We start from the raw sequence: 27,612 nt of genomic DNA, 5'->3' as shown, positions 1-27,612 counted from the left end.
AGCCGTGGTTCCAGGGCACGGAGCAGGCAGCCACCTCAGGGCTGGGCTGCTCCCATTCCCCTGGCATGTGCCAGGGCTCCATCCTGCCAGGCAAGCTCCAGAATGTGCCTGTGCTGCCCAGGAGCTCCAACCTGGAACACGTGGGGGCTGTGCCCTGTGCCTGGTTCCTGCTGCATCCCAGCCCTGCTCCTGCGTCCCGCTGCCCCCAAGGGCCCTGAATGCCCCATTCCCTCTCACCCCATCCTCTCCCAGGGCTGGCACTGGCACCGTCTCCTCCCTCAGCCCAGTCCCTTTGCCCCATGGGCAGGGGCATTGCCAGACCCATTCTCTGTGGCACTGCTGGTGCTCAGGGAAGGCTGTAGGAGGAGCCAGCTGTGCCTGCAGGGACAGGGACAGGGCGCTGTGGCCCCTCTGCCCAGTGGCTCCCGTGGCACCTGGCGATGCTGCCTTCACCCTGGCCCCAGCACGAACCTCATAGTGCTCCGTGAGCCAGAAGGAAGTGTTCCCATGGCCAGTGCTCCTCCCTGTTCCTCCCCCTGGGGTATTACAGGGCTGTGAAAAGCTGCCTACCTGGAGAGAGGCTCCCCTTTCCCCCCCCAGAATTCCCCACAGGAATAAATACAGCTAGGATGTCTGAGCAAAAGCCTGGAGGGAGCAACAGGCATCCCCTGACCCTTTGTGCCTCTTCCAGGGAAGGGATCTGGGTGCCAGAGCCGATGCCAGGAGCACAAAGCACCCACCAGCCCAGCCCAGGAGCTGGCTGGGAGTTGGGAGGGAGCTCCAGGAGCTCTTGGTGGGCGATGCAAGTGTGGCCTGGGATCCCCAAATGCAGCAGTTCCTGCCTGTATCCTGATCCTGCCTGGATCAGCACGACCTGCAGGCCCTGGGGAGCACTGGGGGCTCTCAGCACCCCGTCCTGGCTCCTGCCAACCACTCGCTCTCGGGAAAGGAAACCCCCCATGGAAGGGGGAGGTTTTGGGGCTCCCACGGTGCCGATGCTGCTGCCCTGGAGCACCCATGGCCAGATGGAGTGTCTGACAGGAAGAGTTTCTGTGCAGCATCGTGAATGGACTCCCACAAGGCTCCCGGACTTCCACAAGGCACCAGGAGTAGCTCTGCGTGCTCTGGGATGGCTGGAATGGAGCTTGGGATCACAGAACACATCCTGAAAAAGGACAGCCCCTGGGGAAGAGGAGTCTGGGGGGCAGCACCCCAACCTCACACTCTCCCAGCACCAGGGATACCCCAACCTTCAGCAGGAGCTCTGGGTACCTCCAGCTCTCCCAGCATCCCTGACCCCTCCTGCCTGCTGCCCATCGCTGCTGTTAAAACAAATCGACAAAATAAACCTAATTTGGGCTGTAACTCAATTTTCTCAACCTGAAAGGCAGAGTCCTGCAGTTGATCAGCAGCAAGTCCCCACAGGCTCCTGCTGCCGGGGAAGACGGAGCCGTCGCTGCACTAATGAGTGAATTAGCTAATGAAAACAGTATTTAAAATAATCACAATATTTCTTTATTTGCATGTAAAGATGACATAATAAAAGATAATTAGCAGCATGTGAAGCAGTTCTACTACTCAATTTTCTCAGTTTAGCTAATTAATTATCTTAGTAAAATGCATCATTATGGCTAATTTTAGAAAATCCAGCAGCTGCAAGGTCAGAGTGGGAACAATTTCAATTTGTAATTGGAAAAAACATGAAAGTGAGTCAGATAATCTTTTATTAGATAATAATAATAATAATGAATCACACAGGCACGTATAAAAGAGGCAGAAAATGCACTGAATCATTTAATAATGTCATCAAATGGGCTTCTGTCGGGGGCTGCTGTGAGAGCACGAGGGCACTTGGCCCTCAGCCCTGCCTGGAGGAACAGGGGCCCAGCCTGGGCTTGGGGATGCCCCTGTCGGGGCTGGGGCTGGAGCACTCAGGGGAGTCCCCCCGGCCCTCCCAGCCCTCTGCCCGTGCCCGCAGAGCCCCCGGGCCTGGGCAGGAGGTCCCTGGCAGGGGAGACCCCAGCACAGCACCCACGGACCCCCCGGGGCCCACCACAGTCTGGGGGGCTGTGCCGGGGGTCCCAGCGGGGATGTGCCGGGGTGTGGGCGGTGGGCACGCCGGCAAGGGGGCTGTGCCGGGGAGTTCAAAACCCAGTGTGGGGTGGGGGCTGAGACGCGGTGGGGAGGGAGCACAGGAGCCCTGTGGCACTGCCCGTCAGCCCCACGCGCTGGCCCCACACCCCTGCCCTGCCCTGCAGGATGGGGGGGGCACCACCCGACCTGTCCCCCAGGGCTGGCAGAGCTGCTGATGCGATGCCTGCGGCTCTTCCCGTCCCACCGGCACCAGCGCCGGGGGCTGCCCCATCTCTGCCTTCCCAGGAACTCCTCTGTGGGAATCCCTGGTGTGAGCCCGGAGCCCAGCGGTGTCAGCTCTTCCCACCCTGGGTGCCAGGCACGGTGGGCACTTTTGGTACAGCAGAACTATAATAAATGTAATGTTTGTTAATATTAATGTAGTAATATAAAATATAATTTATAAAAATAAATTTAAGAAAACAGAAAATCTCATGGCTCTCGCAGGAAGCAGAAAGAGCAGTTTAAACCTCACCTGCACCCAGGTGAGCCTCCACCCAGCTCCTGTGGCTGCTGCCATGCCCCGAGTGCTGCTCACAGCTCCTGGAGCCTCACTGGAAAGGAGGGGGATCCCCAAAGCAGCGTGCAAAGCCACAAGCCAGAGCAGAGCCCCCCGGGCTGCTCCTGGTTGCCTCAGCAACACGCTGCCCTCTTCTGTGATGCTGTGATGTTGGCACGGAGGTGACCCGACCCACACCCTGGGATGCCCCAGTGGCCTCTACAGCCCTGGGGTTCCTGCCCAATGTGGCCACTGGGCAGCCTGGTGTCACCAGCACAGCCCAGGCACATCCCAGTGGCAATGATGTGGCCCAGGGACACCGGGGGCACTGATATGGTCCAAGGATTCTCTGGAAGCAGCAGCACAGCCCAGGGACACACCTGCCTGGCCTGGGGACAGTGAGTGTGCTGGAGGATCCACTGGCCACAGCTCAGCCCAGCTCCACCTTCAGCCTCTTCCTCCCTCCCGACAGACGTGTGTTTGTGGCCAGCAGCCAAATAATATTTTCTCAGTTTAAAGCAGTAACTAAATTACATTTCACCCTGGAAAATGATCTGCAATGCAATTTGCTTCATTTGTGGTCAGAGCCAGCCGTCCTGCAGCAGGAAGAACGGGTGTCTTGGGTGTTGGTGTGCGCTGCTCCTGCTTCCTCAGGAAGTTTATAGGAACTGAGCTGATGAAGTTGACAAGAGGGTGCTGGGGAAGAGACATCTCCTCTACAGCCCCCCACCAGCCCCTTTGCTTGCCTGGACTGGGCAGGACATGGGGTTAATTCTCATTTCTGGCTGTGGCAGGGGGTGAGATCAACCACTGCTGGGCTGCTCCAGGTGCGGCCACTCTCGCCTCATCCCTGGATTTGTCACTCCGTTCTCACAGCGGTCACCTGGGTGGTGCCTCCCAAACAACCCCAGGTGCACTACAATGGTTCTGTGACTGCACCCACAGCCCCGGTACTGAGCACCCAGGGGGCACGGGGGACCTTCCACACAAACCCAGCAGCTCTGGGGCTGCTCCAGCCGGGCCCTCTGCCCGAGCTGAGGCCGAGGAGCCACTGGAGCCTTTGAGCTGCCGCGTTCACAGCTGAGCTTGTTCCCCACTGTGCAGCCACACAGCCCCCATGTGCCAAACACTGCCCGTTCCACAGGCTCGGCTGATGGAGAGGCACTTCCAATCCAATCCCTTAGGTGGGATTTCCATTCTCCCACAACAGCTGAGCAGTGACCGGTCCCTCCACAACACCCTTCCTCCCACAGGCCCCAGACCAGGAGGTGCCCTCAGCCCCCTGCCCAGTCCCTGGTCCTGCTGGGAACTCCCCAAGGCCACCTCTGGAGGCTGCCATACAGGATGGTCTGAGGATCTGCGGGTGCCACCCCACTCCCACAGCAGGTTCAGGGGCTGCTGTGACCCTGGGGACACCCCAGGGGTGCTGGGTCGGGCTCCAAAGCTGAGGGTGTCCCCAAGCCACTGGCACAGCTCGGGAAGGGGGGATGCACCCAATGCTCAGCCTGTCAGATCTATCAGTAAAACTGGGGGAAGGGGAGGGGGGCTGGCAGCAGCTCGGGGTGACCAGCGCCGGGGCAGGATGAGTCCCTGGCACCCAAGTGCAGCGTGTGGCAGGAGGGAGCTGGGCCACTCGGGGTCCTGCCACCAGACTGCCTGCACTTCATCATGCCAGGGACAAAGAGCCCGTCCACTTTGGGCTGAAAACTTGTTAGGAGAGCTGCAGCAAAGGGAAGGTCTTCCCTCTGCCTGGAGGAGGAGCACACATCGAGTGAAGAGCTGCGCCCTGCCCAGCTCGGGCATGGCCAGAACCTGCACTCAGATGAAAGCTGTGGAAAGGCCACTGGAAGAGCAACGTGCAGAAGCCCCCTGTGAGCAAGAAGCCTGCACGAGTGGGCAGGACACAGGGCAGGAACAGCCAAGGGCCCCCAGCCCCTGGGAGAGGGCTGGGCTGCTCTGCTGGGGCCTTTTGCTTCCTTTGTAGGGAAGAAGAAAGCATCAGGCTCCAACACCTGCCCCAGAATACCCTCCCTGCCCCTGGCCATGCACTGTGGGATGGTGAAGGGAGACATTTAACTATTTATTGCTCACTTCTGTGATTCTTCAGAGATCAGTGTGGGACCTGCCCTAACCTTCCCTGAAGCATCGTGGTGAGGAGCTGGGGCAGGCGGCACCAGCTGAAGTTATCAAAGACGGAGCCAGAAGGAAAACAGCTGTTCACAGATCCTGGCTTGAGGTTTCTGGAATGGTCAGTTCAGTGTTTTTGTCCCAGCCCTCAGGTACATCAAGGTGGGGGCAGCTTAGGAAAGGCACCAGAGCAGCTGCAAAGGTGGAATCACAGGGACGCTGCAGGGCCCCTCCCAGGGAACCAGCCCCTCCCAGGGAACCAGCCCCTGCACTGCAGCAGGAAGCACAGATAGACAGGATCCTCCTCATCCCCTCCTGGGGAGCTCAGAGGGGGTCCCAAGGGGACCTGGCTGGATGGCACTGACAAACCCACTCTCTGCCCCAGGCCTCCTGCAGCCATCCCAGTTCCCCAGGGCTCGCTGGGCACATCGCCCTCATGGGACAGAGCCCTCTCTCACTGCTGCCCAGCTCCTCTCCAAATCCAAACCTGGGAAGTCACAGCCCTTCTCTCCCATCTGCCTGGACAGCAGAGCCACCCCTCACACTCACAGGACTCCATGCTGTCCTGCTGGCAGGGGCCTGGAGCAGCTGGGGGTCCACACCCGAGGTGGGAAGCAGACATGGAGTGACCAGAGAACACTGGCACTGCAGGACCATCCATCTCCCTTCAACAGCTGTTTTTCCACATTCTCCTGCCCCATGCTGTTGAGATGCCATGTGATTTCCTTCCCTAGAAGCCAGTGTGCTGTTCTCAGAGCTGCTGCGGTGCAGAGGGCGTGCAATTCTGCTGCCTCTGTCTGCTACGGCCCTGGGAAACAGCTCTGGAGAATTTCAACCAAAGCTTTGAAAATATTAAAAATTGACTAGTGCAAAGTTACTAGATAAGAATCTTTAAAATTTATTGGACTAATTGTGTTACATTCAATATTTGATGTGTTTCTCCTGGACAAAGAATTGGCATAAATACAAACAAGCCTTTGTGTGCCTTCCCTAAACAAATAAGAGATAAAGTACTAGAGACAAGGGAACATAGTTCACATCTTCATATTTACATTTTGCCTTTACTTTACAACTTAGCGCCAGGAATATTTACAGAAAAATACAATAAGAACAAAAAGTTCATGTCTTGGCAACATACAGGTATTCATACAAATTGTCTATGATTGAAGCACATGATATCTGGCATCCTCACTTCTACTTGCTCCTGCTAAACCCTTGGGGAAAAGGGCTGTGTTTGCCTTCGGAGACATCACTCAATTACACAATCATGGAACAGCATAAAATTTGTCTGTGAGGCTGAAATTTAGTTCTCTTCTCTTCCTGGGCACTCAGAACCTTGTGGAAGGAAGCACTGTGACCTATGGAGAACCCAGCACGCAGAGCCCAGGGGAGGTCAGGGCTGCTCCTCCCCAGCCTCGCACACGCCGCTACCCAGACACCCCAATTTCCACGGGCACCGTCCTCCCCTTCTCCTGCCTGCTGTAAGGTTCTAATGCCTTTTTAAAATTAGCTTTAAAAGAAATGCTTTTCTTTAAAAGAATCTCTATTAAGGTACTAAAATTTCTGTAATTTCAAAACTCTGCTTAACAAGATGATGGTGGTCACCCTTCCTGCTCTGTTAAAACAGAATTACCACCCCAAATTGAAAGGTTTGATGAAAAGAGAAAGTCTCAATTTGGTTATTATGGAACACTTGCAGCTCAGTGCCACCTACATGCAGGTCAATGAGGGGGTCAGTACTCGTCACCTCTGATGGACAGGGACACCGACCCAGATCAAGCAAGCATTAAATCAAAGCTCCCCTGCAGCAGTTTGTGATGTAAAAAATCCCTCCAGATTCCTGACTAACTTGCAAACACCACGTAAATAAAACCTCATTTGCTCTGACACTTTAGGGGGAACTCTCAAGGCTGTACCCTGGACGAGCTGAAGCCGTCAGTTTGGCCAGACTTCAACAGCGGATGGACAGAATTCCCAAATTGGTGGCATGCATTTTGTTATGAACCTGAGAGCTCCACACACACAGGAGAAGGAGGGACAGTCCCTGCAGGCACCCTCCCGTGGCACAGCTCTGCCCAGGGTGCCCACTGCTGCCGCCAGCACCCAAGCCCCGGGGGATGGCAGCACATTTCTGCATATCGCAACGTTTTTGTGCTGCACTGGGACTGTGTAGAAGGTTCACCTTTCCAGAGGGTGCCAGCCTGTGACCTGTTCACCAGCTGGTTCTCCAACTCATCTGACAGAGGGTCTAAAGGCCTGTCCCCCAGCACTGGAGCAGCCACAACGTGCCCAAGTTCCCTTCTCTGCAGAGCTCTGCCAAGTCCCTTTGCTCTCCTGGCTGTTCCTGCTCCCGTGGGTGCCAACCCCACGCCTCAGATGAACATGGAAACACACTGAAGACGACCCTCCAGCCAAGCACAGGCCTTCTTTAAAAAGTAAAACCTCAGGCAATCCAGTTGGCAATCTTGGACTTGCCAGAACTCTCTCAGGGCTTCCCCAAATGCCCCTCTCTGCGTTCCTGCCTGCATCCTGCCAGCAGCACGTGGTGCAGCTCGGTGCAGCACCCAGGACTGGCACACTGCTGAGGAGGGGGGTGCTGTTACGCTATTGCTGTGCAGACAGGAGGTTGCTCAGGATGTTTATTGGTTACACATGCATCGCTCATGCCTTTTACACCAGTGGACTAAAGTGTGTTTGGCCATTAACTGCATCAACGGGTACATACACAGTGTGGGTAAATTTGGTGTCCGTGCATTAAACTGCTGCTGCCAGGAGTTTGGCAGAGGAATGAGGCTGTCCAAGGCCCCCTGCACAGCTTGGCCAATGCACCCCAATGCTGCCTTGGGGCTCCTCCTGCCATGTGCCACCGGGGCAGCACGCAGCGTGCTTCCTGCTGCAGGAGTTTTCTTTGGGGGGGTTTCATTTTTTCACTTTTGATTCATCTGGATCAAATGACAGAGCTCCTGGGTTGAGAAGTCAGTGCACTTGTCTCCTGCAACAAGCACACGTTGCCTAAAACCTGCTTGGCTGACAACCTGAAAGTCCTTTCCCATGTATTTTTAGGGGCCTGCATTTCCATGATCTCTTTGTGAAAAACCACAGGGAAAGCCAGGAGCAAGGTCTGTCCTTGGCAGCTAATGAAACAATTAAGAGCCCTTCAGGTCAGAACTGTTGCAAAAAGTAACTCTGAAACATCAAACTTCAATGCCCCCCAGGTATTACTGCAATGCACAGCATGGCTAATAAAACCACTTCTGAAACGACGTGAGGAGCTCCCCCCTTTCCTGCTCTCAGTCATCCTCCTCCACTACCCGGTGCTGGCAGCGTAAGGACCTTTGCTGCTGCCAGGGACCAGAGGCTGCACCTCCCCGGGAGCGCCAGCCACGATCACTGCTGCCACCCCAGCTGGCATGCACCGGGAGGAGGAGGGTGCTCCCAGGGCTGCCAGCGCCCAGGGCACCTCTGACATTCCCGGTGCCACACCCGTAGCTGCAAACACCTTTTCCCAGCACATCCTCCGAGTCCTGAACACGGCAAATCCAGGGGCTGCAAATGCAAACTCCTGACCCAGCGGAAGGGAAGCGCTGCCGCCGAGTGTGGGGACACTCAAAACAACGGGAAGTTTGAACTCCAAAGGAGTTGCAGTTAATGGGGAAAAAGAAGAATTCTTGAATTTTCTTTTCAAGTTGTTTTAGTCTGTTTAACAGGAGCTTCTGAAAAGTGTTGTAGAAGCTGCGAAAACTGCTCATGCTATAAATAACAAGGAGGAGGCAGCCCCGGAATCTCAGATTTCAATCCAATGGAAGGAAGGCAAGTGATGTTTATACTTTTTATGGAAATGGTGAGTAGGTGATACAGACACTTCAAAATAAATTAAGTAGTTGCATAAAAAAAAATTTAAAAAAAAATAAAAATCAAGCTACTGAAATTAAATGTGACATTTTGCAACAGACCTGAAAGTCACAACCTTGCTTTTATATAACCAAAAGCTTCTATCCAATACCAACTCCCGTTGGAAAGTCAGTTAATCTCAGGTGGTGGTGGTTGTCAGCAGGACAAATCTCATGCAGATGGACTGGAGGGAATGGCCACATAACAGCATCTGGGCTTTGGATTTCAGGGCCTGGCAATTCCAAGCAATCTTCCTCTTCTTGCTTTTGGTACACAAATGGATTGCAAGCAGTGAAGGATCCTCTGTTGAGTGCTGAAGGGGGACTGAACATGTCTTAGAAGTTCTTGCAGAGATGGTTAATGCTCTGAAACAGACTTCTCCCCCAAGGAGAGATCCTGCTCCCTTCCCCTTGGACACGTGGGTGCAGCGAGGTGTTTGATGGCAGGTTTGTTTGGATTCTGTTTTCCATCCTCATATGCAGAGATGGCTTTACTTTGATTGTTCTCCCCTCAGAGTGAGACACCTACAGTTCCTAATTAGTCTGGAATGGATGACTGGGTGAAGAGATTATGTTGCTAGCATCCAGGAAGACTGGAATTCAGTAATCTTTTGAGGGTAGGTGAATTAAGTCAATATCCCAACTGCAATGTTTTGGATTCATTTCTCATTCCTCCCACATGGTATCTGCTGACTTGTGCTAGAACATGATTTCCTGAATTCCAGAGGGCTGAGGAAATTTGTTGTTGTTATTTAACTGTTTTCATTAGTGTAGCCACCAAGCTCTGGTCTAATTGTCCTGGAAGGATAGTGACCTAGGGGTTGCAGTTCTTGAGCCCAACCTCCTGGAAAAGTGAGGTATAAAACTCCGGCTCCAGCTGCCTGTTCCGGTATTTATTGACAATATCTGCTATTTTCTGTTTTCGGCGGACGTGGGGGGGGTTGTAGGAATCACTTTCCAGCCTCTTTCTCCGACAAATATTTATGACTGTCTGCCTCACTAAAAAACCTGAAAAAGAAATAACATTTGAATCAAGTTTCAATTCAGGCCTCTGCCCCTTCGCTGGCTTCCCAGCTAAAGACAGTTCTGGGTCTGTCCCAGCTAAAGCCAGGGGAGATGTTCAGCACCAAGTCAGGAGCTGCTCTCCATGAACAGGTGACAGCAGAGCCACGGACCTCGGCCTGCAAGGACCTTCACTGGGAAAAAGAAGGAAGGCACTCACTCAGTGGTACCTGAAACTGGCTGGAGAGGAGCAGAAGGATTTCTCAGCTCTGCCAGAGCCAAGCAGCTGTAACAGCACCCTCGGGAAGAGAGGGCAAAGGATCCAGGGCAGCCAATACAAAAGTCACAGTGCCACAGCCCTGGCCACGCCACACGGAGACATCAGAGCTCAGGGGGCCCTGAGGTCACCCCAGGTAATGCCAGGGGAGCCCTGAGAATGAAACAGGTGCCTGTCAGTACTTTTTTCCAGTAGGAATTGTGGTCTCCCACTTGGAAAGGGGATGAGGAAAGACCTGCTGGGTTGTGGCTGGAACTGGTTTCTCTTGCCCTCCCTGCCTTGCCACTGCTCTCACCCCTCTGTAACTCACACTGTGGATGTGGAGGAAAGAGGAGGTGGGGAACAGAAGCAGCAGCATTTGGCCAAAACTGGCAGTGAACTTTATCTTATTTTATTTTGAAATGAAATTCCTATGCCTCTAAGGAAGGAAGTGCCCCTTACCCCCTTTGCTGTTTCACAAGCTCTTTCTGACAGGCAAAACCAGTCTTCCTTATTTAGAGGACTTAATTCCTGACTGCATACAAATCACAGCTGCCAAACTCAGAGATGACAAATTTCACTATATTAACAGTCAATGATGCAGCTGAAAAACAAACCCAACTCTAGGAAAACATACCTGATTCTTTTTCAGTAAGAGTCACTGCCATCAGCTGAATTCATAAATGTTATTTAGGGTTCAGTGTGGCTATAATTTCCCTAGTGCTGATTTAAGCATGCTAACCCCAGAACCTGAAAGTCATCTCCTACAAAGCAGTTTTATGGTCGGGTACAGGTACTGTCATGCTCTTCACTTCATGCTGCTCTGCCCTGTGAACTGCTCTCACTGGGTGAGATTTCCAGTTGCTGAAGCTAAGTGGCATCAATACCAAGATAGATCCATCAATCCATCCAGGAACAGAGGAAAAGGCAGAGGACACACCCCGTGTTAACAGATGCCTGCACGGCATTTTTACTGAACACATTGGAAAATCTTCAGTTGCTGTGGTTTGAACCCCTTCTTGGCTCCTGCTGAGCACGGCAGCACAGTCAAGCATTCAGCAGGACCCTGTGGCACAGCGTGGTTCTCGGTGCAAACATCAGGGTCACCTCTGGGATCTCTCCCGTGCAAACAAGAGGCCCCGTTGCAATCTGCAGCCCGGCCCCTCTCGGCCGTGCCGGCCGCCAAGCACTGCCCACCTGCTCCCTCTGCTGTTCTGCTCCCGCCGCTGCCGCAGCAACCACGGCTTTGCTTTGTCCTGCCACGACCAACACCTTTTCTAAGGGAAGATTCCAGACCGTGTATTTTGCAGACATATTATAATTAAAAAGAAATAAAATAAATACATGAGCCTTCCTAAAACCCTTTAGCTTACCAAGAGCTCTCCTACTGACTATCATTCCATCCACCAGTGGGATGACCATGTTGAATTTCCCAGTTGCTCCTTGTAGTTTTATCCTGAATAAGCCAGTGTTTAAAGGATGGATGAAGATCACAGGAACTTCCTTCTCAGGAATGGTAGATCTTAAGGGAAAAACCACAACTGTTAAATCGGTTTTACAGCACTGTTTTAATTCATCTGTAGAAGAAAAATGTCCACTTTAAGTGTTCAAGGTAAAAAATGCCTCGTGGCTAAGGCAGCAGGATCCTGGGGCATGCTCTGGACCTTAGGAAGGCCCCATCAGTGGTACTGTGCCTGTGATCTGCTGTCTCCACAGGCTGGAGAGCCCTGCAGCCCGGGCACAGTGTGTACACAGCACTAACCACCTCACCAGGGAGGGAATCAGGAGGGAGGTTCATCACAGACTCAGATAAAATGACACATTTTCTGCTCCCTAATTTATGTTTTATCCACAGTGATATGAAAAGCTCTTTCATGTTTTCCACTAAGAAAGGTCCACTGAGGAATCAAGAAAAATAATGAAAATAAGAGCAGTCTTACCTCAGGGAAGTGCTACTGTTGGCTGTGGTTTCCACACCAGTGCTTGTCTCAGACACCAGATCAGGGAGGGGGAAGTTTTCTGTAAGAACAGGATGCACCAAATAAAGTTTATCTACTCCTGGTTTTTTGTGTGTGTGCAGGGAAAAATTATTTATCACCAGTCAAAACCACACAGCCCTCAAGTATTTATACCATGGATGTTCTTGCACTGTAGTATCCTTGTTTTTAAGTTTAAGCATTCATTGGAGTGCACAGACACACCTCAGCCACCTGCACTCAGAGGAGTCCCAGATCTTTCATTCTCTCAATGCAAAGGTCAAAATCTATAGAGGAACTTTGAAAGCAGGAACGAGATGAACTACTGCAATCACAAGAAGAGCTTTCAAATTATTTTTTGCAGTATCTCCACCCATCCACAAGTAATCAGCCTCAAGAACAGTGCTAAGAGGGTCAAACAATGCCACCACTCACACCTACGGTTCCCTTGAGCCCTGCTCCCACAAACACAGTATCCTTCCTCAGATCCAAGCTCCGTGGATCCCCACCATAACCTACAACTCTGCTGCCATGCTGGATAATAAAGGGGCAGGAGGAGGAAGTAAGAACCTGAATGCCTGGAAAGGGATTTGGCACTTCCCATCACCTTGCTGGGGTGAGAGATGTTGAGGGTCCTTCACAAAAGGACAGTCTGGGCAGCAGGACAGAAAGAGTCTAAGGTCCAAAGCCAGATTTTGCCATGAGAGCGGGGCTGCTAAGGGTACTCAACAGCTGGAGCAAGAGAGGGAGAGCATGGGGAGCCCTGGAAGCACCCTGAGACGGAGCAAGAGGCAGGGCAGGCAGCTGGCACTGGGGTGATCCCCTTGACTACAAAGTGACAGCTTTTCCACTGTCCAGACTCTAAGATATACAAGAAGCATAAGGCAAAAGCCAAGAACATAAGGAGCATATGGCAAAGCCCCTGGGCTAGGAGCAACTTCCAAGAGGTCCCCCTCCCCCCATCCAACTGCCACGCTTACTGAGGCTCACAAACTCACTTCTTCAGCTTCAGGCCCAGAACTCTGGGAGATTCCTACGGCTGCTGAAAGAAGCAGTCAAGCAGAAACATGCCTGGGTAGCACAGTTGCTGCCTCTGCAGTGAGCTGGCTTTAGCTGCTACCCAAGAAGGAAATGGGTCAGGGACACCAGTTTGGAAACTGGAGTGGGTGAGGGACTCCTGAAGATAAAGGAACATCCTCTGGGCCAATGTCCGGACAAGGAAATGATGTGCAGAACTTGCTGTCTCCTGATCCCAGTAAGGCTCTGAGGGATGTGGACAAGGTGGGTTTCCTGATAATTTACATTTACACTTCACAGGAAGCTTCCTCTTGATCACTCCCACTCTCTTGTTGCCTTTACTCTGGAAGGAGTTAAGGGCTTAATTAAGGTCCACTCTTACTGCCAGACTGGGAACCAGGATTAGAAATCAAAGACAGTAAAGCATCAGTAGTTACTGGCCTGTGTTGTAGACACTGCTGAGCTAGGCCAGTGCAGAGAGACTCTGGTTGAGGCCAGGCCATGGTTTGGAACCAGCACACAAAAAGCTCTTGGGGACAAAGGACTCCTCAAACCTAGAGCCAGCTGCCCACCATGGCCACCCATGGCTGTAACAGGATGGACAAAGCTGGGTCTCCCCCAGACAACCAGAGTCAGAGAGGAAACACCAAACTAAGAAACATGAAGCTGCAGCAGGAGCAGGACCCTGCCTGAGCAAGGGCAGGGAGGGAACTGAGATGCATAGCATGGAACAGGCACCCTGAGTGCAGAACAAATGAACCCTCTCATGGGAGAGAACATGGAGAGTTTCAAAAGCAAGGAGGATGATGATCCCTTCAGCACAGAAGCAGCAGGTGTCAGAAGCCATTTATGTTAAAGGAAACCACATTCACTCTGAGGAGACAGCAACTGAGGGGAACTCAAAAGCAGGGAGGCACACTGCCTTGTGCTGAGCTTAGGAAGGTTCATGACAGCATTTCACAGGTACTGCCAGAGATAAAGGGAACTTCAGACCTCAGTATGCTACTGATTCATCTACACCCCATGGATTGCCATTCAAATATCAGAGAACTGATTCAGAATCTTAGAAGTGTTGTTACAGACATTAATAAGGATTTATTTTTATTGTGAGGGTGGTGAGGCCCTGGCACAGGTTGCCCAGAGAAGCTGTGGCTGCCCCATCCCTGGAAGTGTCCAAGGCCAGGTTGGACAGGGCTTGGAGCAACCTGGGCTAGTGGGAGGTGTCCCTACCCATGGCAGGGAGCTTGTACTAAAAGACCTTTAAAGATCCCTTCCAACCCAAACCAGTCTGTGGTTCCATGATGTAGCATTTGATAAAAGAAGGGAACAGTTTTTGCTCTGGTTACTTCAATGAGCGGTAAGAACTCGTACGCACCGATATCATCGTAACGTTCCACCCAGACCACGTACACTTTGGTTTCAGGCCCCATCGGTGGAATGGTCCGGCCCTGAGGCATCCTCTTGGATCTGGAAGTAGGACTGAGCTGTTTTGAACACAAGGGTAACATTTGCAAACACCATGAGTCCAATAATGCAGCCAACAAGTATTTCCCAGCTGCTCCCCAGTCGTGCACATCCCAGCCAGGTACAACCTCTACCAGCTCTCGAGTCAGGGCAGCTGTGCTGGAACCCACTGCAGTCTGGGTTTCTACGCTACTGTATTCAACACAAACTAATATATTCAATCTTGCATCAGTTAAAATTTTTTCCTAATGTTCTCAAAGACCTTAAATCAGTAACTAAATATACATTTGGAAGTGAATTCTAAACAGGCAATGAACAGTTGTAAATGCTTTGCTTACAGATACAGCAGTTCATGGTTTTCTGCTTTGTTACAGTACAAAAGCAACTTCACATCTGGTACTTCAGACACAACTGACACACTGTTTTACACTGGGCAGGTAGGAAAAGTGTTCACATCTATCCATCCTGTTTCCAAGCATGGATTTGCGTCTTAATTACTCTGTAAATACTGCATATACTTTTTCCTGCCAACATTTCAGGTAGACTATTACTAAGCATGCCTAAGTTTTACACTTGCAATGTAATCTTGCAATCTCCTACTGTAGGTGCAAATTCTGGTAGGACCAAAGCAGACAAAGACTAATGGCAAGGAACAGGGAGCTCTACATCCCAGGAAACCAAATCATATACTATCAAAAATCCTGCAGTGTTGCCGGTGTGCTTCTCGAGAGAAAAAGAAAAAATAACAGTCATTTTTCAATGCAAGTTTTGCCTTACCCGCTGTGAGGGATTAAGATTGTCTGTATGGTTGGGGAAGAGTTCAAGTGTCAGAGGCTGCTGCTTCAATATTCCTGGCAGTAGATCCATGTTGGAGTCACTTTCCTGGTCAGAGACGCTGCTTTCCAGTGAATCAGCTGTAAGCCAGAAGAAAGAGGTTTGTCTACTCTCCTACCAAAAAAACTTCACTGTCATCATGTGTAAGATTTTGAAACTAAAAAGTGCTGTAAGGCTTTTGAAACTAAATATAAATAGATGTATGACCAAGTCACTATAGCACCCATAGGCAGGAAGAGGAGTCAGGAGACAACAACTGCCAATTATTCCAGAAACAGACTGCAATTAAAGCATTCCCCATGGATTCACCAGTGTCCCAGCAATTTTCTACGGAATACAGTCTCCTCCTCATATGTCTACACCCCTTTTACTCCAGACAACTCTTGCACATCAGTTTTAGTGTGTCAAGGATGCCATGAAACGTGCTGCTGTCCTGCAGAGCAGTGGTGCACGTGCTCCTCCATGTCCTGCAGGAGCAGTCACTGGCAGGAAAGGGAACAAAAATACACATCACCAGCTGCTAGTGAACCACACAGGCAACAGCAACACTGCTGTGCAGCCCTGGGCATCTCCTGAGGCCATTTCACTGAGAAAGAGGGGCACAGAACAGGTGCCACCTCAGGAAGGAGTCTAAGGACAAGGATGCTGTATTTAAAAGTCCACAGTTTTCTGACAACGGTCTTGCTAAACACACTACTAGGTAGCTTATTAAGGTTTTGCTTCTGGAAAAGCTCTCTAACAAAAAATGTTGGTTTCATTTTTGTGCAGAGCATGTACAGAGAGATCTTACTCAGGGACTCCACCGGCGACGGGACAACAAAGGCGATTTCTGTCAGGGCATCTGCATAGTACAGCACCTTCTTCTGCCCGTTGAAGATACTTGCCCCAACATCTTCTGAGATAACCAGATCATCTGAAATGGACAGAAAAGGACAGTTTAGCCAGAAGGAAGCACAAGGTGCAATCAATGAGAAAAAAATCATGCAAATCTCATTTTAAAATTCAAGGATTTCACAGTCACATCTCATGGTTAACCACCCTTCTCAGATAAAGGTTTTTGCTTTTTTGAAGGAAAAGGCATTTTGGGTTGGGAATGGCTTTATGTTGAACACACTTCCAATGTACTGGATTCCTTATTTCCTAGTACTCTAGTCAGCACATCTGTCACAAGAATATACCTACTATCTATTTCTGAGCATTCCCTCTAGCAGGATCATTCAGTTAGTCATTCCATTCCCAAAGGATTCTAACATTTGTAACTCCAGTCTGATACCATTCTAGAATTCAATCCAGTTTCTACAGACTCTCCTCAGTATTTTCTCTGTCAAGTGTTAGAGAAAGATCTGTCTCCAATCCATGCAAGGAAGCTCCTCATTCTGAGCCCCCACTGATTCCCTCATCACAGCTGGCCAACACAGGCCTTCAAATAGAGAAGGAACCTCCCTCCCCTTTTTTCCTTCTCCATGTCACCTCCAGAAAGACTAGCAAGGACTTTGAAATGCATTACTTCTCTGTTCCAGTTTCCAGAGGGGTTTCTGGGATAGCTGCCTCAGCAAAACCACTGGAGCAGTGAAATTCAGCACACTGAGAAGTGGCCACAGGCACACCAAGGACTCCAAGCCATGCTTCACCATCAGGGAAGTGTTCCCACATCTCCAGTGCACAGCTCCCAGGGAACAGCACCACAGCCAAAACCCAACTGTTTAAGAACTTCTTTGCTTTTGGGGGTGTGCAGGGAAAGATGCCTAGGAAATTATTTTCATCACAACTCACTGTAAGCTATTCTAGAATCACAGAATCATGTAGGTTGGAAAAGATCTCCAAGATCATCAAGTCCAACTGTCAACTCACCACTGCCAAGCTCACCTCTAATCCATGTCCCTAAGGGCCACATCCACATGGCTTTGAAATCCCTCCAGGGATGGTGACTCCACCACTGCCCCAGGCAGCTGTGCCAGGGCTGGACAACCCTTCACAACCTGAGGACGTTTCCTGTCACTTGTTACCTGGGAGAAGAGACTGAACCCGACCTGGCCTCACCCTCCTGTCAGGGACTTGTAGAGAATCAGAAGGTCCCCCCTGAGCCTCCTTTTCTCCAGGATGAGCCCCCCCAGCTCCCTCAGCCACTCCTCATCAGACTTGTGCTCCTGACTCTTCCCCAACAGAACCAGATTAGCAGTAACCTGCCCTCCCTCCCTTCCATTTCTGAATGCCTTTTGTGTCCCTTCTTCCCCCAGTTAGTTGAATTAATTCAGCTATTTGGTGGTCTGTGATCCCATTCAAATGGCTGAAAAAAGTCCAATTTAAAAAGCCCACATCAAACCAAGTTCCCCACTAATTCAGGGCACTGCCTTCTGCAGCCACACCGATAAACACACTGCGAAGGGAGGGGAGCACATTCTGACCCTGCATTAATGCAAAATTAAACTCAGACCTGGTCATTCTGTAACCCATCCTGACTTGCTCAGAGAAGGCCATGCCTGTTCTCTAACCCCTCCCCAGCACTTCTGGCCTTCTATGGTTTGTATTTTATTCCATAACTGGAGGGACGAGCCTTCAGCTGGTGAAGGGCATTCCTAAGGCCCACTGAAGGGACAGCAGAGCAAGTGCTGCTTAAGCACCTGCAGCTGTACCAGTGTCACACCTGATGCAAACATGAGGTCATGAAGGAGCTGGGACCAGCCTGTTCCCTGCCTCTGGGTAGCCCCCAGCAGAGGCTGCAGCTCTGGAGGTCACCAAGCACAGGCATGACCCTCAGAGCAGTGACACTGAAACCAACTCTGACACTATCAATTCCTGGGAATCTGATCAGGTTGTCCAAGGCAGAAGCTAACCCAATTTGAACTTTCCCACCCTGGGACAGCAACTCACTGCCCTGAGGATCATTTTGGGTGACACAATGGGGAGAGGGTGGTGCATGACAAGCCCAGGGAGGAGCTCCTCTAGTGGAAAACAGCAGAGCCAGTGAAGCAGGACAGAGGAGCTGTACATGGCCTCCAACTTCTGGGACCCACAAACAGCAGCTTACTTTCATTCCTTCCTACCAAGCACAGCTACAAGGCTAACTTTTGAGTCAATATCCCATTTTAATCTATTTACAGAAGACAGTATTTCAAGCCTATTTGCCAGTACACTGTACAATCTGCAACCAATTTCACCTGAATAGTGGTTTGGGATAATATAATAAAGACTCATCAACTCCGCTAAAAATACAGCCTGGAGGTATTTCTTGCTGAGTCTACTTCCTCCCAACAACATACAGATGTTTACACATTTCTTTCTAGTAAACATCAGCATTTATCAAAAAAACAAACAAAAAAAATGCCAGTGTTCAGACAAGGAGAAAGAAAATTTAAACTGTCTTCTAAAGGAGCCTAAACATTTTAATTTAATATTATAGTATTTACTACATCTTACCTTGTTCAGGTCCCTCTTCATCACTGTTGCAGCTGTTGATTGACCAGCTTGTTGAGACATGACCAGTCCACCCAGGATGCTTCCCAACGTCAACAGACCAGCCAAGAGACAACAAGAACTCCAGGAAGTGGGGCTGAACAATTCTGGAAGACTCCATGTTCTTCAGGATCTGAAACAACCAGCAGCAACCATGTTGGTAGAGGTGCAGGAAACAAGTCTCTTCCCCCACAGCTTTTTAATTAACATTTGTTGTCACCAACATGGTTTTGCCCAAATGCAATTGCTTGTACAAAACAAGCCTGGAACCCCAGACTTTCCACATGGGCACTACTCCCTGCTGCCCAGCACCCTCCTATCCTGCTTGGCCATGTCCTATCCAATCAACTTGACTTTCTGCTAGCATTTTCAAAGCCTGTGAAACAGCGAATCAAACTGCTGGAAATGGTAATTTTGAGACTCAGCCACTCACCAGGAACAAAACATAGAGTGTTCAGTGCAGAATCTGCATTAGTACCAAAGGTAACACAAGCGTTTTCTGGACAATTTTCACTATTAAACTGAGGTGAAATTCGAGGAGAAAAGTATTTTCCTCACTACTCACCTGTACATGACATACAGCAATTTAGAGGGCAGGCATCACGGCACATTAAATTATGAAACCTATTTTCCAAAATAATTCTCAGCAGGACTGAGTGTGCACTTTAATCAAACATCACACTGTACTGTTCACTTTAAACCTTAAGCCTACTTCTGACAGAGATCTGGGATGTTTCCCCATCTGATGGCAATTTTTATCTCATTATGACCAAGTGAGAGTTGAGCCCTTCAGCAAACAGCACACAGGGACATGGGTGATTTCTGATTTGGTACCAGAACCCCTGGGGTTGGTGGAACAGACACTGCATCCATCCTTTCCAGGCCACACAGGAATTTGTGCTGGGGTAGGAGCATCAATGATTTTGGTTTGTGCAGGGGCAGAACATTAGGATACAGGCTCTCCCAAAGAAGAAACTGCAGGGATGGGCACTGGAAGAAAAGCTTCCAGGCTGGAGGCTCTGTAGCCACATGGTCCTGACACCCCATCCCAGTGCCTCACACAGAGTTCAGCAGTGACAGCACACACTGCCCTGAAATATCATCATTAACCCTCATCACTGAGCACACTGAAGTCAGAGCTGTGCCTCAGAACAAGACAGGGTATGTGTGGTTTAGAAGACATGAGAGCTCCACAAGAGCACATAAACATTCTGCCAGCTCAGCAAGAGCACTTCTCAGCTCAAAGGCAAACCTGGTATATTGTTTCATAGCTGACTTAGCAGATGAAAGCACTTTGTACTGGCTACTCTGAACTTCAGGTTGTACACTCACAAACAGCACGATCCTGGTTTCAGGAAATGAGTTGTGTCCCACACAGAAGTAGAAGGTGCTGCAGTGTTCTGTCCACTGTGCATCCACAGTGACACAAGGAGGTGCATCATGATTTATTTTGGAAGCCAGCTTCTACTCTTGACTACGAGAATTCTGAATGGAATGAGAAGGTACTAGAGAAACACCCTTCTCTAATGAGCCCATAAACCCTCTTAGTAAGTTTATAGGTCACAAAGAAGTCACAATTTAGATTTGCACAAATTACCTGATTAACCTAATTGCCTTTGAATCTAAATAGTATAATGTAAGGACTTACAAAGCAATAATACTTTCCTACTTGCAGAAAGTTTTTCCTTTAACATGTGTTTAACATTAGAATGAAACCAAACTACCTTGACACTGCACATTGCTGGAACAAACTGCAACCTTTCCTGCAAGCTGAGCCAACAAAGCTGAAATGCTTTTCTGATCTGAATCTCTGAACTCTACAAATAAGGACAATAAGGACAGAACAGATGATAAAAATACTATTAATATTTTCATATATATTTTATATTTTTTAAAAATATTAAAAGTGTTACAATAATCCTAAATGTGAGCAATGTACTTCAACCTACAGATGAAAAGGGTATGCAGTGACTTGTAGCTCACACTGGTTCTGGCACTCCAATCACTGGCAGTGATGCTTTACTCACTTGAAAATTACTAGAAACAAGACAATAGAGACTAGCTGGCACCCTACACTTTCACTTACCTCCTGGCTCGTTTTCTGGCCTGCCTTCATGTAGAAAATGAAAACAGTATCAAAAGGACGACAGGGTAGTAAATCCAAGTAGCCAAGGTCATCAAAAAACCCAGGAAGAGCAGAGTCAAGTGCAATCAGGTGAGGAGGTAGACGACTGTTAGCAGGTTCCTGTCCAACAGACAGAGTTCATCAGCTTAAAAAAATATCTTTCTTAACTGAAAGGTCTTTGTGGTTGGAATAGCAATTCATTCAAATACAAAAAGACCAAAGACCATTTCCCTTTTCTAAGAGCAAAATCATACACAAATTCTAATGCAATATAATCCTGTTACTGTAAATGAGTAACAGCAAGCATAACAGGTTGACAATTTGTTGCATTCTACTCTCATTAAGTAGAAACTGTGTTTTGCCAGTGAAACAGACATCATATTTTGCTTTGCAAGAGCACACAACAAAAGAAGCAGATGCTTTCAAAACATCACAGTTATGCACATAGTCACATGTGCAATTTCATATTAACCTAAATACAATATGGAAAATATTAAGCACTTTCAGACATCATTTTTGCAAACAATCATCTACTTTTGTTGACAGCTTTCTGGAAGGAAAAAGCAACAAATAAAAGGAGAATCCACAGATTAAGAGGCAGAATTTCAAATTAAGAATATAAATCATCTCTATAAATTCTTATTCCAACTTAAAAAAGAAACCTCTACACCCACTATGTACCCCCAAGTGTTCATGTAGGACTAAACCGCTTCAGCACAACCAGCTCTGCAGCAGAACCTCCACAGCAGTTATGGTCAGAAAATCTTCAAAAATCACCCCAAAACCTAACTCCAGCTGTGGGAATGATTTCAAGTGTGAATGTGATGGTTTATGCACCCACTGCACACAAAGATCACCTTCAATGCCTCGAGCGAGAGGAACCCAAAGTGAGAGAGGAAGAGGCGCGCGGTCTGGAACTCCTGTGCGGGCGGCGGGGGCTTGCACTCCGTGATGGGGTCAGGGAAGCTCTTCTTCCGCCACTCCTCCTCACTCTTCTGATCTATGGAAGTCTCAAAGACAATCTGCTGGGCCATGCCATTCCTCAGCTTCTCGTGTCGCTCTTCGAGCTGGAAAACATTGTGTGACCTGCTGATTTCACCAAAACCACCAAGAGCAAGGAGGAAAACAGTCCCATTCCTTGGGAAAGCTCTAAGACACAGGTACGGCAGCAACTGCACTGCACCAGCAAGATGGTTACTAGAACACCATCAACGAGACCTTGCAACATTACAACGTGAACATCTGAACACCCTGTTTGCAAGGAGAGCTGTTGTAAATAGACACTATGGGCTATGGGTTCTCCCATTCAGGTGAACAGAAACTCAGACAAATTAGACTCGGTGAAACTTTAAAATATTTGAGACACGCACTCCCTTTTCCTTTTACCTCAGGAGGTCCCCAAAAAGCCCCCCCCTTTCCATTTCCCCAGAAGCAGCAACAAAATGCAAGTCATTGCTTCCCACAACACCAGGATATTAGAATCAGTATTAAAACATGTTGAGCAGTGCCTCCCAAAAAACACATCCAAAGAATTGTCATCTTCCTGGAGAAGTGCACAGATTTCATTAAATTGCAGAGGTTATTATTCCATTAATATGAAATTAGACAAGCAAAAGAGTAAAACCATTTAGAGCAAGACATTAGTGCATGACTCATGAACAGTCAAAAACCCCAAGAAGAAAATCAAGTCAGAGACAGTTACTTACTTCCTCATTCACAATTTCATGTAAATCAGGAATACTCAAGTCAGCTTTCACAAATGGAATCTTGTCCACTTCTTCAGGAAAAGGGCGGTGTTTCACACTGTATTTCAATCCAACATCATTTTTAGGAGCTGGTCGAGGTTCTGGTACAAATGTCTGACAAAAAGAAGATTGTTTTTACATTCAAGGTATTGATCACTAGACAATACTTCATTAAAGCAGATGAAAAACATTCCCTCTCCCCTCCCCACCAGAACTACACTAATCCATTAGTGAGCAGATCATTAAAAAAACATTAAGTACTTTAAACTAAGAGAGCAATATTAAAAATGTGACTGAATTTTAAAAAGAGACACAACTCTGCCCATTTTGGAACCTATGAACCCTGCTTACTGTCTAACCTCTATGCAGCTGCAAATCCCAATAAAAATGGGAAGCTTCCATGGCAGCATCTTATTTTCAGCCCACTTTAAGTGTACTGAGCAAAAGCTGCAAGTGTTTGAGACACTCCATTTCAACCCTCCTGACTCTGATGATCACAATAAGGCAAGGAGAGCAGCAATGCTGTGAGTCAGGAGGGAGATGCACTGCCAGAACGTCCAAAGAACATCACGGATCATGGTGCAGTTCTGACACTGCCTCTACATTATGTTCTATACTGTCAGTATGTAATTCCAAATTTCAAGTTACCAAGGAGAGCAACAAAAGATCCAGGTGCAGGTTCACAGGTGCATAAGGTCCAAGCAAGCAAGACCTTTCATTGCACCTTGAGTGCTGTTTCATAAGTTTTATTTACTACCAATTACATTGCAAAAGGGCAAAACTATTAACATTAAAGTTACAGAATGCCTTCACGTTGGAAAAGCTCAGCAGTGAAGCCATGGCCTGTCCTCTGGTGTCAGACGTAGCACACCAGGACTGACACTATTTAGCCATGGGGTTCAGCTCCAGTGACAGGACAGCTCCAAACACATCCCACAGGGTCTTCCCGAAGGCTGCTGCTTCATGTCAACATGCCAGCTGAGACTGATGAACACTCATTTCAGCTACATCATTATTGCCTTTATTTTACCAAGGGTCACGTGAAGAATTTAAAGTTTTGGAGAAATTCACAGACAGAAATTATCATAACAGGAGTACACGCTCCACTAGACAACTGCAGCAAAACTGCAGTGTAAAATGAGACTGGGGTATTTCTCCTCCACTGTTCCTCTCCAGACCTGTTCCAGAGTTCATCTGAGTAATTTTCTTCACAGCAGGTTTACAGCCATCTTTGCAACATCAGGCTCTGTAGTTTAAAGAACTGTTTTCTCGGCAGCACCACATTCTGTGGCTCCAGACTTCCCTCCCTGCGCTGCAAGGGCTTTGCCAGACATCTGAAAACCAGCACCAACACTCATGCCTACACACTGAATGCACTGTGCCTTACCCCACCACTTCAGAAGATGCTTTCAGCAAAAAAAAAAAAAAAAAAAAAAAGAGAATGTCCCCTCCCCCTAAGCAAGTCTAGAAGGCAACAGCACTTTCACAGCCTGCAGTTAATATTAATCACGAGTGGTAAAGAGTCACCAGAGATGTGGCACATTACCTACAGCTAAAGGCCCCGTAGCTCAGCCTTAATGTATAATCACCAGCTCTGGGGGGCTGTCTCACATTAGTGGAATTTCTGCTGAACATCTCTAAGTTAAAGATTTCTTTACGGGCTTTGATAGAGACCTTTTGATTTGCTTTAGCTCCTCTTGGTAAAAGACAGAGTTGCTGGGCCCATGCAAATCTTCCAGATGTCCCACGGATCAAAACCGTGACAGAGGGGAAAGAGTCATCTGCAAAGCACATGGGGTAAGAGAACAATACATCATATGTTGTAAACAGTTCACTGTGTAATCATTTAACAAGAGAGAAAGGCAGGCATGATGGCAGAGGTTTTGTTTTCAAGGTTAACTCCTCCCTGATCCTGAAGACAATACATTAAAAGTAACTTTCACCCAAATTCATGAATATCACAGTTTCTCTGCAAATTATCTCCAGGAAATAGAAGATTGTCCAGTCACTGCCTGTTCAGGTGAGACAATGACCATATGGACACAGATTCCACGATGCTTCCATGACCTTCTGCAAAGATCCCTCACAAACAGCAGCAATAAGAACAGGGGAAGGACAAGGGACAATGGTCAAAGACTGGGGAAGATTCTGACTCCACATCATTGAAAATTTTTCACAAGAAATAGGGACATAGAGAAGTTGTCCTCACAGGTTTGCAAGACCTACTTGGACAACACCAGGTTGCATTGTCCTGGTCCAAATTCAGTGCTGGTCTTGTTTAGAGCAGGAGGTCAGACTGCAGAGTCCTGAGGTGCCTTTCTACTGGCACGATGATGGTTTTAACATTGCAGGGATTTCAGTCCTCCTTTGAGATCTAAAAGGCCACTGATAACAGACACCTTAGATGAGGGATCATCATAGTTCTGCAGCTTTTCTTTGTAAAGGTATTTGCATTTATCTGTTGTGCACACAAACCACACACTGGCACCATCAGGAAACTAGCAGATTTTTGTTCCTTCTCCAGTATTTCATGGGAAGTACAGAGTGCAGCATAGCTACATGAGCACACACAGAGACCACCAAAACCATCTCCCCACAGTCATTCACTGCAGTGATCTGCCTCAGAAAAGAGCTGACGTCCTCATTCATTACTGCAATTAATCTGGTAATTCAAAGGGGATTTATAAGCAAGTTATGCACAGCAAGAAAAGATAATCTAATTTGTGATTCTAATAGCTTTACAGGATTCCTCAGTAATGCACTTAGCAGAGGCAGAGTGAGGATGAGAATTGCTTAGCCATTCTAGCATGCTCTAATCCATTCCAGCCAGGAGCACACTTGCTCCAGCACAGACTGGGGGTAGATGGGTGGCAGCAGCTCCCAGCATCAGAGCCTCCTGCAAGATCTATTTAATGATTCTCAATGAGGTCACGGTACTCTGGACCACAATTCAAAATAACAACTTCTCTGAGCCAGTTCATGCAGTTCTGTGCAATCTCTGTTTTCAAGGGTAGTATCTGGGCCCCATCGTGCCCATAGATGAGGAAAGGGTAGCAGATCCAACATAGGTTAAACTGAGGTGGCATGTGAGAGAATTTTTATCTATTCTGTTAGGTAATGCCACGACATGAAGACTTGCAGAGGGATCAGTTATTCAGTTCAAAGCATCATTCAATTTAATACCAGATTTTTGTAATATAAATTCTCGATGGTCAAAGTCTGTGAGGCTCAAACAAGTTAAGATTCAGCTGTGAAAGCCAACGCTCTGTGACAAATCTCCTTTACAGAAGGTGTCACTGACAGAAGAAGATGGACATGGGGAAGTTTTAACAGCTTCTAAGCACCTAAAAACCACCTGAGTTGAAAAGCACCCACAGAAATATGCAGTAACAGGAGGTCTGAAGCAAGCAACAGCAGTGGTGCAAGCATGAAGGAGACATCACCATGTGTTGAGCACTTATCCCCATCAAATCTCCAATACTCTTTACGTTTTCACTGTTTTATGAACAAGGATGTTTCAAACTGTAATGCTGTTGCTTTTGCCCATATCCCATAATTTCAGTAGTAGCCAGCAGCAAGTACCCAATCTAACTGGGTGAAACACAGACCACTGTATGAACCATTTGGGTGGGCTTGTGCATGTTGGACTATTAGGGGCATTAAAGTTACTCCCACCACTTCATTCCAGAGCACCTCTGCTCAGTGTGCACACCCACAAACAGGTGAGCCCCTGAAACAGAGACACGCTCGATGAAGTACCTTTGTTCTGCAGCTCCATACAAAGAGTTATAACCAGAGGAAGAAGGAAACAAGGGGTCTGAACTTACTCTGTTCATTCCCTAGAGGCTGCTCCAACATGGCCAGGATGACACTGTTATCCAAAACAAAGTAACGGAAGCTGTGCTTGTTTATGGTAGGGAGACGGGAATATTTAATTAACGTGGTTTCATTCACCAAGCTGCAAGGAGAAGCGGGACCACTGGGAGAAGGAAAGGCTCCAAGTAACTGCATAATGCTGCAAGTGGGAAACAAGTTGAGAGTTACGACACATTAAGACTATGAATTATCCCCCCAAGAAAAAACCTGCACTCATGTTCTTCATCTGTATCTTGATCTGGAGCTACTCTACCAAGGCACACCCGCCCTCTTCCATCAGACTGTTTTCAAGTAATCAGTAACTTCAGAAAAACATACATGAAAACCTACAAAGAAGGATACTCTGCCTACACAATGAGTTTCTTTATAACCTGGGTTATAAATATATTAAGACTTGCTCTAAAGCATAAGAATCTCTACCCTTCCACAGCTCTGTTTATGTTCATTCTTAGAAGAATGAACAATCTTATTTCTCTAATCATCCATACTTTAGCCCTCTCATATCAGACATGGCAATGCATTAGTTATGATTGCCTTTGCTTTCTGCAAGTACAGATTACAGGAACATAAAACTCTTTAAGGGATTAAGACCCTAAAACATCCAGGATCACACAAGCGTGACTATCACAGATGGCAACCTTCCCTGGAAGAAAGACTCCAGGTGTGGTCCAACTGTGCCCACCTCCTTGGAGGCACAGCCTTGGGAGGCTTCTAGAAGCATCAGTTTAAATCATCTGAAGTTGTACAGGATCTACCCAACAGTACCAGAAACTGAAAATTTCTATGGCAGGAACCACTAATGAGAGTTGTCCAGTGTCAGACTGAAGACCATATGACCTAAGTCAGGACTTTACTCTTAACACCAGCACCAAGTTTATTAAAATCCTCCCCACACACTTTTCCACTTTACTCTGAAAATAGTTTCCTCTCCCTAAATGAAAAGAAATGCTTTTAGGCATCAAGAAAGGTTTGTCTACAAGTTCCAAAGAGTAGTTGTTTTTGCTTTGAAATTACACAGTTGTTTTTACTAACAGTAACATTTATAACAGTTGGATTGCAAAGCAAAGCAAAAAAGAAAGCAGCTATCACCTTTTGCAAAACATATTTATCCTCCCCATCCTCAATCTGTCCTGTCTACCATCATGCTGTTCAGCCCATAACACAGTGCCTTCCAACTTCTCTGGAGCAAATCCCAATTTTCCTCTCTGTGCTTCC

At 48.1% G+C, this 27,612-nt stretch overlaps 1 protein-coding gene across 5 annotated transcripts in view; it reads right to left on the bottom strand.

Moving 5' to 3' along the window:
* Positions 1-5,637: 5,637 nt before the first annotated feature.
* The window catches only part of RALGAPB (Ral GTPase activating protein non-catalytic subunit beta), a 62,523-nt gene continuing 40,548 nt past the window's right edge, over positions 5,638-27,612 (bottom strand). For all 5 annotated transcript variants that reach the window (XM_050313721.1, XM_050313722.1, XM_050313723.1 and 2 more), the window contains 12 exons: positions 26,349-26,536; positions 24,196-24,302; positions 22,483-22,635; positions 21,634-21,843; positions 20,738-20,896; positions 18,616-18,784; positions 15,989-16,111; positions 15,142-15,278; positions 14,276-14,384; positions 11,848-11,926; positions 11,281-11,429; positions 5,638-9,657 (listed from right to left, as the gene is read on the bottom strand). In XM_050313721.1, coding sequence (XP_050169678.1) covers positions 9,464-9,657; positions 11,281-11,429; positions 11,848-11,926; positions 14,276-14,384; positions 15,142-15,278; positions 15,989-16,111; positions 18,616-18,784; positions 20,738-20,896; positions 21,634-21,843; positions 22,483-22,635; positions 24,196-24,302; positions 26,349-26,536 — 1,777 coding nt within the window. In that variant the 3' untranslated portion in view covers positions 5,638-9,463. The remainder of the gene's footprint in view (positions 9,658-11,280; positions 11,430-11,847; positions 11,927-14,275; positions 14,385-15,141; positions 15,279-15,988; positions 16,112-18,615; positions 18,785-20,737; positions 20,897-21,633; positions 21,844-22,482; positions 22,636-24,195; positions 24,303-26,348; positions 26,537-27,612) is intronic.

The sequence above is a fragment of the Myiozetetes cayanensis genome, unplaced genomic scaffold (assembly GCF_022539395.1).
Source record: "Myiozetetes cayanensis isolate MyiCay16 unplaced genomic scaffold, myiCay2020 scf19, whole genome shotgun sequence".
In the NCBI taxonomy this organism is placed as follows: Eukaryota; Metazoa; Chordata; class Aves; order Passeriformes; family Tyrannidae; genus Myiozetetes; species Myiozetetes cayanensis.
Note: the sequence above shows the minus strand (reverse complement) of the source record. Positions and strands in the feature narration are given on the sequence as shown.